This window comes from Rhea americana, unplaced genomic scaffold (assembly GCF_003343005.1).
Source record: "Rhea americana isolate MKP2758 unplaced genomic scaffold, rheAme1 scaffold_95, whole genome shotgun sequence".
In the NCBI taxonomy this organism is placed as follows: Eukaryota; Metazoa; Chordata; class Aves; order Rheiformes; family Rheidae; genus Rhea; species Rhea americana.
In genome coordinates this window covers 957,026-974,695 of record NW_028187144.1, presented here as the reverse complement: position 1 = coordinate 974,695, position 17,670 = coordinate 957,026, and the positions used below count along the sequence as shown (strand labels likewise).

Genomic DNA, 17,670 nt, shown 5'->3' with positions numbered 1-17,670 from the left:
TTGCATTTCTCAGAAGTAGAAAGAGAATCAAGTATCTCCTAGCAAAATTATTTAGGTTCTATTCCTATGATTCACTTCTTAATGATTACTGTCTTAGGTTGACCCCACAGATTAAACCCCCTTATATTAAACCCTACAACATCTGGATGAAAGGTTTTAATACAAACATTTAAACCTAACAAGCCCATATGATTTTCAATCAATCTTATGATAAAAAAAAGTATATTGCAGGTAATTCACTGTGGTAAAACAATTAAGAAATTAAATATCTCATGGAGATCCAACAATATTTTAAATTTAGCTGCTTCCCTGAGTAAAACATTCTACTGCCATGACAAGCTGCAAAGGCAAGATTATTTTTTCCTTCAGAGTCTACATGTAGAAGTTGCTATTGTTCTATGGGTTTAATGCTTCCTCTTTGAAAAATAAAATAATATTTGAAGAATAGTTCTTGAAAGCAAATGCTGTAAAGCTCACTGTTTCATGAAGAACTTCATTTAATGGGATTTGTCAGGGTTACTAACATAGGACTGCTTATGTGGCTATTATGACTATTCCTAATAGGGCAGTGATATTGTGTGTATCTGAAGAGCTCTAGGTGCTCCGCAGAAGCCAGATATGTCTCACTGACCTCATAAAACTGATGCAAAGTTTTCTTGGCAAATTTTTCACACTTGGCAGTTTGTCCTAAGATGTAAGGGCACAACATGAGACTTGTCAGCACTCCTTTAAGCTTGACAACTGAAACATTTTCACTATGCTTTAATGGCTATGTGCCACACTCCTATCACTGGAGGAACCAGGTAAACACCTAAACATCATCTAAAACCTACCACAGACTCAAATGTTATCCCTTCCAGCTCAGAAAGTCCACAGAGGCCGCCTCATTCTCCCTCCATGGGTGAACAGATCAGAGTAGCCTCTGGCCAAATGTGCCATGGGCAAAGAGTACCTATAAATACGTGTAAATCTGTAGAACTCTCCAGCCATTGAGATCTTGAAAGCACCTCTCCAGTCCAAATGGCATGCCAGGTGGCCTTGTTTGGATCATCCTGACGTACTCCTACTTGTTGTAGGGCACCAAGGGAGAGTCTTCTGACAATTCCCGTCCCTGCTTTAAAATCGACGCTTCTTGAAAAATGCTGATGATGAAAAGGGGAGAATTCACCTGTATGACCTCCACAAAACAGTGGCATGAAGCCCTTGTATATTCCAGTTGCTTAAATTATTGTTAAGCTCTTCAGGGAGCCTTTGCACCATATGAAAGCCAGACTAAAATTTGGAGCAAAGAGTCAGTCCTTATGCTTTGCCCAGGATGTCATTACAGATCAGTCGAGAAAGCCTGGGAACTGATTCATTACTGCTTGCCACAGAGCCACTGCCCTAAAAATCAGGTCTGAGTGCAGATTCTTGCACCTCCATGCAGTAAACCCAAAGATTATAGTCCGTGAAAGATCTGGCTGAACAGATCAGTTTGCAATGTGAGGAATTTCAAGTCCATGATACTGTATTATCTCAACATTATGCCCCATGAAGAGGGCTTTCCATTGCCCAGCTTAGCTAAGCCTCCAGCTGGATGCCTACACAGAGAAGGGGGCTCTGCTCCTCTTGTACTCCCTCTGTTCTCCTTTTACTCAGGATGGCACAGAAAGGGACTCCAAATGCTCAAGTTTTTATAATAGTTGTTACCAAGTGCTAGAATTTCTCAATAAAATTTTTAATATACTAGAACTCAAGTAAAAAAAAGGCAATATGCTTATAAAATACATATTTGCAGTGCTATACTACACACACTCTGGTAGGACGGTGCATATTAGTGTTTTCAAATGCAATTTAAAATAGTGGGACCTAAGAACCAAATTCCCTTAAACTCCACTGAAAACCTCTGCCTGAGTGCTTTGAAGAAACAGCTTTTATTGCATAGTTGTATTTTAACTCAAAACTGTAGAATTTTAGGAGTTTGGGTGTCTGGCTTGAGACCTACCACAAATGAAACTGACCTCATCATAACCCTTAAAGAAGCCAACAACCCAACAGCCTATGTGAGAAATTGCCACAAATATTTTGGCAACATGCACCAGTCTGAAAGTCAGCCTTTTAGGGCTGACCTAGCATGAACATTGAACCACATGTCAAGCTGTAACTCCTCTCTCCCTTCTAAAACTGCAACTGTCTCATTTCTTTTTTTTTTCAATCCACAATCCAGTGCCTGAAGTTCAGTACTTTATGTTAACAAAAAGTCTTGACCTAGAGAGTGTTAATTTTCTCAGGGTCTGCCAAAGGAGAAAACTTTTTCTAAAAAAGCCAGATCCAGTAAACCAAGAAGTTAGTCACTGCAGCACCTAGAATGGAACAAAAAGTGTCTGGAATGGAATTCAGAACCCTGTATTAGCCTACAGACTGAGGTAGCATAGGACGCAGAGAGCACAAATATAGTCAATTATGGAATGTTTTAGTCAGGTATGAAAAATCCCATCCTTCAGTGTCCTTGTCTTTTCTGAGTCCAAATTCCTGAATCTTCTGCTAAGCCAGATCTCTGTTCTGTTTTTCAAAGAGTAGAAAGACTCTCTAATTTATAGCGTAATGCAGAAGAAACTGCTGCGGCATCTGCCCTCTCTTCTTTTGGAATCGCATAGAATGGAAGAGACTCAAAATGCCACATGAAAAGAACCGAATCAAATATCTTTTTCCCGGTAGATTGCGCTGATACCATGATTTAAGTTACATTTTCTCCTCTTTCTCTACCTGATAGTGAAGTCCTGCCACAGAAAGAAATACAAGGAAGAAGTTAGAAATATCCCATAAGTGTCCTTAATCATTAGGACATTCATATGGGGCAGTGGAACCGTCATCTCTCTTCCCTCACTTCTCTTTGGGCTACAGAAACACTCTTTCGCACACATTGTCCTCACGGCTGAGATAAGAAAGATGATAGCCAAGTAAGTAGAACTCCATGAGTAGAAAAGAGATTGAAATCTGAATCCAGGTGTGGCTTCATCAGGAAAATCAATGCTTTCGTTTTCTCTTCTCCTTCAGTACATGTATGATCTGGTGCAGCTTCATCCACACAGCTTTTCACAATGTCTTTATTCAGTTTGAAGCCATAACTATCATTCTCCTGCACTGTGTTCTCAGTTACTATGACCAAAATCATCATGTGACGGATGGGAGAGGAGGTTCTACTGCATTTGCTTCTACAAAGATGCAGGCCATAACAGCTCGTCGTTGCAATCATGTGGTGCTTAAGCTCAGCTCTGGCACGAGCTAAACTGGTTAGCTTTGTAAATTCTGGGCATACAGCATTAGGCACATTGAAAATGTTAAATTAAAAATTTAAGTTCCCTTTGGAGGTTAGACACCTCTTAATCAGCCAGTGTTGAATCATGGATTTGAACACAAGCATTTAAATTTTCTTTATATCTTCCTTTGAATACCTTAAGTCGTACTTTAGATCTGGTCCTAGGTAACAAACAGCAAGAGAACCCTCTGCAGAACAGCCATTAATTTCATGTCCTCAGTGTTAGTTTCATTACTTTTTGACAAGAGAGTGGTTTATTTTTTGGCTTCTTTGAAGATTTCTCTTGACACTTTTATGTCTAGCAGTCTTTGTGACCACTGCTATTAAATGCTACTTAATAAAAGGCTTGAAATTTGGGGAAATTTAACCCAAGAATATTTTCACTATTACCTCAGAACCAATATCATAGCCTCATAAATACAAGAAAGTAATTAAAAACTAACGCCTCTTTTCAACAGGTCGTACAGAAGAGTTAATGTGAAAAACTGGTAACAAAGAAATGCTAAGTAAAAGCAAGGACTTAACACCTCATTCATTAGAATCTCTGAAATGCCTGGAATTTATTGCAGAGAAGACTTCTTTTCACCATAATTATGTGAAAGACCAGAATAAAACTGAGTTAAATGAGGCAAATATATAAATAAGAGAGCCTGGAGTTTGTGGTAGCTTTACTTGCTATCTTAATTATATATTTCCTTAGAATGTTTCTTTTTTCCCTCCCTTGGACAGATGGAGTAAATTAATCTTAAATGCAGCATAAAATCTATCCCAGATCCTCTCATATGCCAGTGCTTAAACATAACTAACCAGGATAATAAAAGTCAGAGACAGAAAAGATCTATTAGCTGACCACCTAAAATTTTACATGCAGAAATGTATCAATTTAACTAAATCCACTTCTAAATATTTAAGGAGGTTTGGTTACATCTTAAATCAGTTCAACAGTGGCTAAACTCAATTTATTTGACTTTGAGATTACACTTAAAAGTGAGTGGGAGTGACCTGTTTTTAAAGAGTTGTACTGATTAAATAAATGCATGTGTGTAGACTAAGAATCAGCGAAACAGCAGGATCGTCCAGTGCTGGTACTACAGAACACTGAATACCTCCTTGGGGGGGAGGGGAGGTTCAATGTCCTCCATTCCCACTGTAGTTGTTGGAGAGCAAATATTTAGCTGTTCCCAGAAAAGAGGCCCAAGTTGGGAATCCTGAATTTTTGTCTCAGTGCTGCCATTCTCTTGCCTTGGGCAAATCACTCAACACACAGTGTCTGAAAGTACTAAAGGCCTCTTACCTGAATGTGGTGATTCAAATATTAGTAAGTTGAGGACCAGATTCCGCCACAGTTATTCTCACACCCTGGCACAGCACTTTGGCCCCAACCCTAAAGGAAAAAAAAATGCACTTAATTTTGCACATATGAGTAAATTGATTTAGATGGTATAGTCAACTGTCAGGAGGGAAGGAAGAGTTTGTTGATGTAATTTCTGGATTGAAATTACTCTCTCTCTGCTAGTACAGGACTGATGTGTATCAAGTACCTTTTATAGCATTTTATCCAAACTAGCATTTAGTAACTTGCTAGAGGAAAGTGGGAAGAGGGATTCCAATTAGGGGGAGGGTTATGCCATACCTAGAGCCTTATTTTATTGGAATATTTATGTTAAGTGTTCCACATAAACTTATATTGCTTTTAAAATGACATGTGCACAAATCAAGCCAGATATTCAAAACATGTTAAACACTAAGCTCCCCATACACCACTAGGATTTTTTCTGATTCTTGATGAATAGATAAAGGAACTAGAAAATTTCTTCTAAATATTACTGGATATTGGTCACTAGATCAATGGATCAATGGACTGACCTACGAAACCTGGCCTGTGAAAACTGACCTATCGCCTGTGAAACTCAGAGGCTCAAGAGTTGCACATGAGTCCAGCATCCTTCCCGTGGTGGGATCATGGGAACTCGCTGCTTTATTGACTTACAGTTTCATCATGGGCATTTCTGGCTTTGATGTATGCTCCTTGTTCCTTCAGTGTGCTAACAGGACCTTCGTAGCTATTCCCAAGTTGCTCTCTTTCCCTTTGATTTTGCAACGTTCCTACCTACATATAGTTTATTTTAGAGGGCCAACACCGTACACTATTAGAGACATCAATGGCATGGACTACACACAGCTTGAGCCTGCTAAACAATGTTGGTTGTTGCCATTAATTTGTGTTAGCTTATGCCTATAAGCAGCTCACTCTGCCACTGGCAGTATTTAAATGAAGGACATCAATATCAGACTATGTAGACAGCTAAACCAGCTCAGCAATTCTTTTGGCAATGTAAGATTGTCTTGTACAGTGTATTTCTACATTCTGGTCCTGTCTAGTATTTTATGTTTCAAATACTGAGATTTTCACCATTTGCTTTCTTTCCTGTGAGGTACAAATAAAAAAGGTGGAACAAAAGAATTATTTAACTTTTTTTTGCTTATGATCACATTCTGGAAGTGGCTGTCTCTGGCAGCTGACAAATTAGGTAGTTACTGGCAATCTTTCAAGAGAAAATTCCAATTCCCCAAAGCTGAAATTTTCTACAAAACATTTGTGGAAAAGGCTTCCCAGTTTCCAGGGTAGATTCTTTTTTACTTTATTTTTTTAAGTTGTCCCATAAAATGTTGATTGCAGAGAACACAGGAATACCAGCTTTCAGGTTTATACTTGGATCTGATTCGGCAGATGCATGAATATTAGTCTCAGCTTGGAGACAAGAACTAACAAACCATTCTGCCTCCTTCCCTTATCCGCTAGGGCCCCAAACGACTGCACGGATTAACGAATGACTGATGTTTTGGCCGAACATGACCTAGCTTCACATCCTGGTGTTGGTGAGTATTTATACCAAACGCGAGTGATGGAGAAAACGAGACGTGCTCACCACCAGATACAAATCAGGCTGGCATGCAGGAGACGTGTCGAACACAGGAGCCCGTCTGCCGCTTTATATTTCACTGTCTTCTTTTCGAGCTGCCCCACTAGCGGCACATCTTGCTCTATCAGCATTTCTTCCCTGGGAGCATTCACAAAGCTCTTTTTGCCTCAGGGCAGAGCAGTTTTTTTCCTTCATTATTACAGAAATTCTCACAGGGCTGGAAAGCCATTCCCTGCCCACCTCTGCATGTAATTTCAACATAATTGCGTTTCATGTAATGAGCAAGTGGTAAGTAATGAGTCAGTGCCAGGTGACACAAGGGGAGACCAGAGGGAGCTCAGCACAGCCCGAGACTTCAAATAAAAGACAGCCACAGCATATATTCCAAAAATGAAAACAGACGGATAGTGAGGAATTGGGGCTTTTAACAGATGCGAGGCACGACACCTCTCAGCCCTTCTTTCCACAGGAAACACAACCGTTACACGCGACAACCGTTACAGTCTCCCGTCGCCCAGCGGTGGCACGCGCGCGGCGGCCCGCCGCGGCCGTTAACGCCTGGAGGGCGGGGCGCGCGCCACCGCCCCGCCCCGCCGCGCAGCAGGGGGCGGCAGCCGCAGCGGCGGCGCCGACCGCCGCGCCGCTCGCCCAGGCGGCTCCGGGCCCGGCCGCCGCCGCCATGGACAAGAAGCCCGGCGGCGAGGATGACTGCGTGGACTCGGGAGCTGAGACGGGCGGGTGAGTGAGTGAGTGAGTGAGTGAGTGAGTGAGTGGGGCGCCGGGCGCCCCTCACCTTCTCCTTCCCTCGGCGGGGCGGCGGCTGCTCCCCCGCGGCCGCCGGCTGCACTTGTTGCCGGGGCCGGGGAGCCGGTGCTTCCTCGCAGGCTTTGCGCCCCGGCACACGGCGGCCGCAGTGGGGATTTCCTCGCCTGTCCGCCGGCCGGCAGCGTCCCTCGCGTTTAGTTTTCTGGCCAACTGTCCTGTTTTCCTCCTCCTGCCCCACCCGCGCTCGCCGTGGGGGGGGGGTGAGGAGCCACGGGGCAGCGTGGGGCTGGGGAGGGGGGTGCGGAGGTGGCTGCGGCCAGGCCCCAGCTGCCCCGTTCAGCTCCTTCGGGGCAGCCGCTGCGTGTTCTGTGCAATCCTCTGTGGAGTGGGGATCTTGCCTTGGAGGATTGCCGTGCTTGGAAGGCCCTGGCGGTCCATTGCAGGAAAAGAGCACCTCATCATCCTTGTTTTACACCTGGGAAGCAAGGTGTGGAGATGTTATGGGTCCTGTGTTTCAAGTGTGAGCCCTGAACCACCTTGTGTGGCCTCACCAGTGCAGCCGGGCACTGTGCTTCATGGACTGTTAGCAGATCCCGCAGCACAGTGTTTAGGGATTGATTCTGCCCCATCCGTCTGTGTCCCTGGATAACTGTGCTAAGGATGGCTGGAAATGTGCCTGCTCCAGCCTGCTGCCATCTGCCCTTGTGGCAGAAACACCTGGCCAGCATCAGGCAGGCAGGCTGAGTCCTTGGAAGGACTGTTGAAGAGCCACTGAGGTATATTTGGTATATTTGTAGCACCACAGAACTGGGTTGTTGCTCTTATGAGTCTTGCAGTATAGACCTACAAAGTACCGTGAACTCTGCTAGTGGTTTGTCCAACCAGTAAGTGATGTAAAAGAGGCAAGGGGAGTGATAGTTCAACCTGTACTTGTCATACAAGAGCAAAGAAAGCTTTATCTGGCTCCAGCTGCCAGAATTACAGTATGTTTTTTAAGTTGGATGACTTGCGCTAAGATCACTGGGCTAAGGTCCCCAGTTCTAGCTACTGCAGCTCCTTCTTCTATGCTGTCTCTGTGGTGGAGATAGGGGCCAGTCTTCCAGCCAGTCTTACATGCTGCTGCCATATTGTCCTGTCAGGAGCAACCATGAGTCTTTGCTTGTTCTCTGGCTCCAGAAGGACGAAAGGAGGTTGCCTATTCCCTTTACTCTGTTCTCTCCTAGATTCTCATTCTCCTTCATCCTCACTTTCCCAGCTGTAGTCTTGACTCCTTGCCTGGTCTTTCTCCCTTGGTCTCCAATCTGACTGCCTCATGGGCACAAGGGTGTAACATATAGACAGGGTTGGGCAGTGTTCCTATTTTTTCTTTGAGCCCATCTACCTTTCTACTGTAACAGCACATGCTGAGATTCTGGGAAAAGAGACTACCCTTACCTCGAACTGATACAAGTAAATAAAAGTATCTACTTGTTTGTCAGGGCATTGTGCTCAAGTACAAGACTGAGAGTATAACAGAACTGAAAAGCCACTTCTTGGTTGCAAAGTGGTGGCACAGTACCCAAAGTAGCGATATATATATTTTTGAGGTTTTATATGAAAATGAGATATTGCTTTTTTTCTTTTCATACGTCCAGCTATTCATTCTAATCAAATTTTTAAACTGTTCTGTCATCTGAGAAGTTGTAGACTTTTTTCCTTTCGCTGTAAATTATTGCAATATTGTGGACACACATAATGGTGAAAGTTTTAAAATGTTTTATGTGATAGCAGCATAAAGAAAAAAAATCCAGGCCTTCTTTCTAGTCCTTGGGACAGCAGCTTTTTAGTTCATCTTTGGGGAATGTGGATAAAATGAAGACAAAATAAGCAGTGAATTCTTGGCTGATTGAAAGCTCCAAAAATCCCTGATGGGTCAAGTCACTCTTAATTTGCTCAGCTTATCTGGAATAGAAAAACCTGCGTTTTGTTGGGAGGGGCACTTGGAAGGATTTGACCCAGATGGTGACATTAGCCTTTAGACCTTAGTGATCAGCAAGACAGCTGCTCATGCCTGGTGCTGAGGTGTTAAAGCTGATGATTTTATGAGGCATCTTTGTCACAGGCTTCACAGTAGAAGGTGTAGTTTAGCAGAAGAAGCTGTTTGAGGAATTTTAATCGTGACATATGGTAATTAATAACTGCAGTGCTTTTCACTGAAGTTTATTTTGAAAAAAAAAGAACTCAGACTTCTGCATTTCAGTTATTATTTTTCATTCTGTTTAGCAGCTATTTTAGTCTGATAAACATGATACGTATGTCCCTTTCACAATGTTTATATTTCAGTCTTCTCACCAAACCAACTGTTCACAGCACTTACTTTTTCTTCTTAGTGAAGATCTTTTACTTTATCTCAGTCCAACAATAGCTATTGTTGAATTGAATTCTTTTTCTCCAATTACCAAGGGTTTAAAAAATTTTTGGATGTTTTGAAGATCAGCTGTCATTCTATGAATATCCTATGTATTAGAAGAGACAACTGTCAAAGTAATTCAGTAACAGTTTTGTATCAAATGATCTCTTTCTGTCACTCAATGAACAGTAGCGTATGGTGACAGTATAGTAAATCCAGGTGCTGCAAGCCATTACCTTGATGGTTTATAATGATGTGTGAGCTCTTATATGGAGTCTGTAGCACTGAAACTGTTCATAGCAACTAGTAAATCTAATACACTAAATGCTCTAAATGGTGTATGTTTCTTAAAGTTTTGCTGTAGCTTCCTGCTACAGAACAGGCAAAACTGCTACAGAAAAGATCCTTTACAGTTTTAAAACCTCCTTTTTACCATATCCATTGGAAGATATCTTCATGTTACTGCATTTGCCTCAGTAGATAGGAATGGCAAAGAGGCTGTAGAAAAAAAATAGTTTATTTTAAGTTATAGAATCCAATAAGAATGGATTGAGATGTTGTTGTCAAGTACCTAAATAAAGAGAATAACACATATAAATCAATTAGTCAATATAGACTAATTTTTAATGAGATTTGAAAGAGTTTCACTCTCCTTGATTTTAGAGACTTTGCTTGTACACAGTGTATTTTCTTAGGAAATGTATTTTGGGGCTTTTTAGTATAAAAACTTGATTTCATCTGTTACTAAATCTTATAAACCAGGACTGCTGGCCACAGACAACTTTTTGTGGTAATAATTTAATCAGTGGTTTTGTATCGTAAAACTTGACCTTCTAGAAAGAAGAACCTGGTCTTTCCCCCCCCCCCCTTTGTTTAGAAACAGAGAAATACATGGAAGAAAGAATTTCAAGGGAGGAGGAATATATGTTTAAGAATTGTAGATAACTTGTAATGAAAAAGATGCTAGAAATCTATTACCTAACAGCTTAAGAGAATGAGTTGTAGAAATGTGCATTTTCAAGCTTCCTTGTTTTACAAACCACGCAGACTTTATTTCATTATCCTCATTCCAAATAGCTAAGCATTTTTGTGTGTCTTTCTTTATCTCTGAGGCTGAAATAGCCAAACTGACATAAACTAGACAAAACTCTAGAATTTTAGACATGTAATTTTGAAGCATGGGGCAGATTCTTGCTGCCGCTAATGTCAGTGGTGAGGTGTCAGTTGAATTCATTACATTTGCAATTGAGATCCAGAGTGAAGCATAATGAATGTGGAAATCATGTAGGTTCTAAGAAATAAAGCCTTACATTTTGATTCATAAATTGTGTTTAGGTCCAGCTATCTGTATTTCAGGATTTTTTTCTGTAGGAAAGTGCTCTCCTATTTCTCAAGTGTATATGCCTTAGCACTAAGCGTAACACTTCAGTAAGATAGCTGTCGTTAATGAAGATTTTGATACATGTGACAATTCCCAGCAGAACCTCGCTTGTTCTCTTACATGGTTATAAAAACCAAGCCCTTTTAGAGTTAACACTTTAATCATCAGCTTACTAGTAATGCCAAAGATTATTAAGCATCTAATTTTTCCCTTTCTTCCTTAATTGTTCAAAATTATTAGAAGCTAACCTCTAAACCTCAGGCTTTCTTAAATTATTTGAAATCGGAACTTTAAAGATTTCTTTTTTACTTATTTCAAACAGTTCTTTTTTTTTTTTTTTTAGAGGAAGTGAGGAGACACTATCAGAGTACTTTTTCTTTTCTATATGAATTAAATAAAAACTCTGTATCTAGGCTTCTATCATGCAAACTGAATTCACTAGTAGTTTGTTCTGAGTATTTGACAAATTTTAGGAAGAAGGTGAATTCTAGTATTTATTTGGTAGCCCACAATTGCCAAGGAATAGCTCAACTATATAGAGAGATCCATTCCAAAATGGAGGATCAAAAGGTATTTGGTGCTTAGGACGCTGTGTGCTGTGCAGCACTTAAACAGAAATGAAGTTTGCTTAATACGTTAAAGATTGTTTGCAGTTACTATTTGAGGAGTTTATCCCATCCATTTCCCTTCCCTCTGTGGTTATAATTTCCCTAAGATATTTTCTATAGCGCTTATGTTAATTTCTTGACTGTGCGATAGCTACCAGTGAGACTTTGGTGAGACAGAACTATTTCAGCCTCTGTTATCTATTAAAAAGCTTGTTTTAAAAAAAATTACTGCAGTTCTGTAAACTGTGAGATTCTAAAACACAGTTGTTAATTGAAGTCAAAGTAGCCTATAGAAAAAAGGATGTATCCACTTAGAAGGAGTATCGTAATGCATGTTTGTCCTCAGTCAGAAAGGGCTTTTTAAAATATCAAACAGCTTTTTTGTTTTGGTTTGGTTTTTTTGTTTTCTTGCCGTTATATCAGCCTTCTAGCTTGAAGAGATTCAACTTTTATTACTTTGTCATCTGTGCAATAGTCTCTTAGTATGAAAGGTCGGTCTCTTGTCACATATTGCATCCATTTATGTGAAACTCAGGAATACAGATCACTGTTGCTAAAACCTATTTTAAGACTCTCTCTTTTTTTTACCTTTTTTCCCCCCTTTTTTTGCTGAGACATTAACTCTATATATCTGTCACTCTGGGCATGTCAAGGTATGCAATTTGTCTGTGATTGGACATCTGTTTAATATAAAATTGAGCTTTTTGTCACAAACTGAGGCTGAGGCATCATTTCTAATCAGATGTGATTGGAGTGTAACTATTTGATGAACCTCTGGCAGAAGACCTGGTAGTGTGTTGCACTGGGATTATTCACTGAAAGCAGTATGTAAGTAGAGTGTAAAGCATGTTCTGTTGACCAGAGATCTGTGCTGATACCTGTGATGGCTCAGTTCCAGCAGGGAATGAGCTTCACCTCTGCTAGCTGTGAAAAGTTAAAGGTGTTTGGTATCAGTGAATCATTTAGGCTGCTTCTATTCTTAGTGAAGAGCTCCAGCATCCTCAGAGCGTAGAGAGGATTGCCAAATGCTTTGGATGTGCTGATGTGTGTTAGCTGAAGTCCTGATGCATCCCTCTGGACAATGCAGTGTGGCCATATAGTGAATGAGGTGTGAAGGCAGGTACACTAACACAAATACCTGCCTAGTCAGATACGTTTTTGAAGATTGTAAATGACACTTCATCATTATGATGATTGTGATGTCTCTCACTTGGGGCCTCAAACTCTGTTGCTAATAAGCAATGGAGTATGGTAGTTACAATTGGAGCATGGGAGTCCATCCTCAAATTTTGCTCACTCACTCTATTAGAAATCAAGAACAACTCATTTTGAGACAAGCTACTCTAAGTTATTCCATTTTAGTAGTCTTGATTACAGAAATAGAAGTGTGATGAAGATAATGGATTTGCTTTGGATTTACTTCAGTGAAACAGATTGTAATCCAACCCACAGGAATATTGTGAGAAGAAACCTATGACAGAACTACAAACTTAAATCTTCTGACTCTCACGTTGTGCTTTAACTCTTAAACTCTCTCTTAAATTCTCCCATGTGCCCTGTAGAACACCTTCTGGGAAGGGAAGGCAAAGAAACTGTTAAATGCAACTGTTAGATGAAACAATTATTTCCTAGTACAGATGGCAGGGAAAGTGTGACTACAACAGGTGCCATACTATCAGTCCTAGGCAAGCTAAGGAGACGGACAACAGAAAAGCTAGTGAACCATATAGAATTTTATTTTTCTGGGGGATTAAGGAGTTCTGGCAATGGGGACCTTAGCCATATTGTCATGGAGTATTGTGTTAGAAATAACTTGAGACGTATGTTCATTTTGCACAGTAGTGCACCTTATGAAGATGTTTAGCTCAAACTCTAGTTATATCTTTATCAGTACATTAAACAGCACTTGGAAGAGTTCCTGACTATTGACAGTTGTCCCTATTGTTGAACACTTAAATGGTTCATGGTAGGCCCACCAGCCCTCTGCCACGTAATTCCTGGGTGTGTTTACCATGGGCCAGGGACTGCTCCCAGGAGACCATTTGGATGAAGACAGGCTCTTTAGGAAGTCAGGAGGTCTCAATGGCACAGGCTGTTACATGGCAGTTGGCCTCAGTCCCAGACAATTCTTTGGCACGTTCATTTATTAGCATAGATGTCACTAATATAGCTGATACTGGGCTGTTATTGACCAGCAGGCCTAAGTAACCCAAGCACAGAACCACCCTGATGTAGCTATAATGCTTCTGTGATTCAAAGAAATGTAAGACAGCAGTGTTTCTTGACTAAAGAAGTAGGGGGGGTTGGTATTTTTAGGTATCTTATTCAATAACTGCAAGCTGTGCTGCTAGCTACTTGCTAGTACTCACAGGGGTATTTTCCCTTCTTGGGCATTTTAAGGCTCTGTATTGCTAACTGGCAGTGAGTAAAGCATGCTGATCTCAGAGAGCTGCTCTGATTCTTCTGTGCTCATAAGGTCCAGTGTGGTACGATAATGTACCACCCTGATCCTTCAGCTCCACTGGGAGTCTATGTCCCTCATTTCTATCATTTTTAATGTTTCTTGACATGTTCATAACTCATCTTTGCTGGTGGGTTGACCATTCAGCATGAATTCTTTGCAGACTGAAGCATCCCCTGATGAAAGGAATGAACCTTCCTTTCAGTACCTCCTGCTGCTTCAATACCCTTTTTGATCATTTTTTTTTCCTTCTTATGTGCCTGTAAAGAGAACAGTCCTTCATTTGTTCAGATTTTATCCTGAATGTCTCTTTCCTTTTATCTGTAATGTAATATCTACCCATAGCACAGAGGAAATAGCTTGCTGCAAAACCACATAATTGCCCTGGAACTTCTGAGCAGTATGATCCTAGTCTTTCACCATTAAAGTCATCGATTGCTTTACTGTTTAATTATCCTAATGAGAGAATCATTTCCCAAGAGAACTGCTAGAAGTATATACTTGGGATGTTTAAAACAGAGATGAAAAGAATTGGAGGGAACAGAAATGCTTGATGTCCAGAGGCCTATGTGACCTTGGAGATGTTTGTTTCTGTATTTAATTTTTCTAATGCATTACCACGTCAAATTGAATGTTTATTGGGTACAGTAGTTTAAAAAGTTAAAACTTTGGAACTTAACAATCCAATATCTTGAATAGTTGACTATGAGGAAAAAAGTAAAAATGTACTATTTTCCTATTTTGTAGGTAACTTACCAGTGCAGGTCATGAATCTGAATGTGCTGATGGTTAATGCTATTATTTTGAAAATGTCAGCGATTTTATTAACATTGTCATTTTTACTCCAAGGTCTAGATTCAACTCAAAACTCAAGAAAAAAAGAGAAATCAGAGGACTAAAAGTGATTCAGATTGCCACTGGAAGTCCATAGAGATGTGTGTTCTTGCCATTGGATTTTAGGCATGTAGCTGAGGGTCCCAGATTAGGAGTGTACTTTCTGTAACTTCCTCTCCAGACAGCAGAGAGAGGGAGGCAATTCATGCCTCCTTTGTTACTGACTGTAGTGGGAGCTTCGGGAGAGTACGGTTTTCCTTTAGGCATCTGAGGTTAACATAAGCCTTTGAGCTTAATTATCTTTTTTTAATTTTGTACATGTCGGTTATGCAGCAAGCATGAATTAAATATTAGCTTGAACCATATCAGAATTACAATAAAAAAATCCTACAGCCTATTAAAATGTGTTTGTGTAATTAGTCTCTGAGCATGCTGTTACCTCCTCCTTTCTCACTCCACATCTTTTTATTTTTCCTCTTGTCTCATTTTCATGTACTGCCTGTATGTAGACTGTCAGCTCCCTGGTTGAGGACTCATGTGTCCAATAATGCCCCTGAAGCACTCTAGGATAATAAAATAACAGTGTAAAGTAGTAGAAGGCTGCTTCTGCTCACGGTAAGCAAAAGACAAAATGTTGTCTTCTATCTAAAACACAAGAAATATGTATTTATATTAAATTAGCCACCAACTGCTGAACAGAGATACAGTGAAGTAGCTTTAGGCTGTTTTCAAACAGAAGAGCAGACTAGCTGAATCCTTGCCTGGGATGCTTGGAGGCAGCTGGATATATATTGCTTGCCTCTGGGCTTGTGAAGAGTGACATGTTACACAGTTGTAACACCATCCCAAATATATGGAGTGCCAAATGATACCAGCATGACTGACTAATGGAAATACTGTGCTGTTTTATGGTCCACACAGCAGTACCTAGCCAGCCCCCAGCATCTTTTCCCCCTGGTTGTTGTCCAAAGCTGGACTGGGTCGGTGTACACAGCCTTTTACCCTAGCAGAAGTGGGAAGAGGAGGGCTAGAGGCAAGGAATGCTTTCCCTCCCGCCCTTTCCCAGCTGTGCAAAGGTCCTGGGGAACATGGGATGGAGGGGTAATGTTTTATTTGGGAAGGAGTTTCTGTGTAGTAGGTATAAACAGATTGAATGAGAGGACTCCTAACTACCTGCTTCTGTAGTTTTTGCCATATGTGATGTAAAGGTATTTCTTGGCTCACTGACATTATCATTGATTGGGCATGCAGGGGCTAGTAAAAGGGAGAGAGCAAGAATGAGCTTGCCTCCCCTGCACCACACAGACCTCTTTCAAAAGCTTCAGTAGCCTTATGGTAATTGGTGGTATTAGTGGGTATCTCTAACTGGTCAAAGTGGATCGGCAAGGAGAGTTGGAGGTAATGCCTCGTCCTCTTTCTCACCTGAACAAGCAGTCTTTAGCATCTGACCTGCAGGAGGCTGCCTACCAAGTGGAGGGTTATGAAATGCAGGGATGACAGTAATTGCTTCTCCTTTTGCGGAGATATGTGCGTATTAAAACCTGAAGTAGTCATGATGAATACATGGGGTTGATGGCCTTTATTCCCTTGGATGGAAGTATGAAGGTATCCTGGGAATATGTTTAGATGGTATCTGTTTCCAGACAAATACTTTAGGAGTCCAGGCTTGCATGTTTTTCATTTAAAGCAATATTGAAAGGTTCTTGCAAATTTTTATGTAAAACAAGCACTTAAGTTTGGATCCAGGCACTATTATGGCTCCCTAAACAGTTTGCCTGTTCTGTTCAGGGATTTCCAGGGCATATATGCAAGAAATTAATTGTGGCAAAGAACTCTGGAAAGAGAGATCTATTTGGGGGACTCAGAATAATGGAGTGTGGCTGTGAACTCCAATATCAGGGACTCAGAAATCATACATAGGGCCTCACAAATGGAAATGAACAAAAAAAAATACATTCTGTGTTGACTTTTTTTTTTACTGTAATATTTCTGAATTTCAGGACATAAATGGGCCATGCTTGTGAGTTGTTAATTGACCCAGAACTGGATTTTCAGAAGTTTGGGATTATATGTAGCCACAAAACAAAGTGCGGTAGTGCTCAAAGTACTTCGTATTGTCATGGATAATCCAGGATGCACTAAAGTAGAATCTTTGGCCTATGATTTTGCTGGCCTGACGAGGAGAAGGATTTCCTAAAGCAAGATTTTTCGTAATGTAAATGCTCATGTTTCGATACTCATTTTTTGTCTTCCCTATCAGTTGTTTCCAAAGGACAATTAAAAATCCTACTCTTTATATAGAGTTGTCTTAAAGATTAACTGCAAAGCAGCTTTTAGAGGATATGAGGAAGATGGGGAAGGGGTCAAAATCTGGCAGACTTCAGCTATAAACCTGTGTCTGAACCAGCCTATTTCTTTCCTCATAGAGAGCCTTTTGAGCACTAATTTTTAACCCAAAGTTGGATGGTATAAATAGCCACCCCCAAACCTAATTAAAACCTACTTGCTTTTTGTGATCTATGTAGATGCTTTTATCACTTTTCCAAGATGCCAGTTTTTCTGAAGCCATGTTTGAAACCTATTCTGGTTATCTTCATATAAAAATAATACTCAGTGGACTTAAAGCTATTTTAATATGCAATAAAAAATGATTTGATGCATTTTTATTACCTCTTTTAGATACCTAGCTCTGTTTAACCAAAATCTTTTATTTTGCAGGTCTGAGTACAGCCGTATGTCTTCTACCAGCAGTGAGTATAATCTTGAGAATTTAAAAAAAATGGAATTTCTCCTTTTCTTTTTTTTTCACGGCTACTATTTATTATCATCAACCTAATGTTAACGGGAGAAACAGGTTTTGTTATGAAGAATAAGTCCTGGGTCCTTTCACATTTCTGTTTATTACCAACAGTAATATGTTTAAGGAATGAGGCAGAAAAAGTAAAGAAAGTCAATAGCTGTTGCATGAATGGTAGGATTTATAATGTCTTTTATTCCTGTTGTTTGTTCC

General features: G+C 40.5%; 1 protein-coding gene across 1 annotated transcript in view; it reads left to right on the top strand.

The window, feature by feature from the left end:
• Nucleotides 1–6,847: 6,847 nt before the first annotated feature.
• The window catches only part of FAM124A (family with sequence similarity 124 member A), a 45,709-nt gene continuing 34,886 nt past the window's right edge, over nt 6,848–17,670 (top strand). Inside the window, exons 1-2 of the mRNA XM_085324988.1 lie at nt 6,848–6,960; nt 17,379–17,410. Of these exons, the coding sequence (XP_085181114.1) occupies nt 6,902–6,960; nt 17,379–17,410 (91 nt within the window). The 5' untranslated portion in view covers nt 6,848–6,901. The remainder of the gene's footprint in view (nt 6,961–17,378; nt 17,411–17,670) is intronic.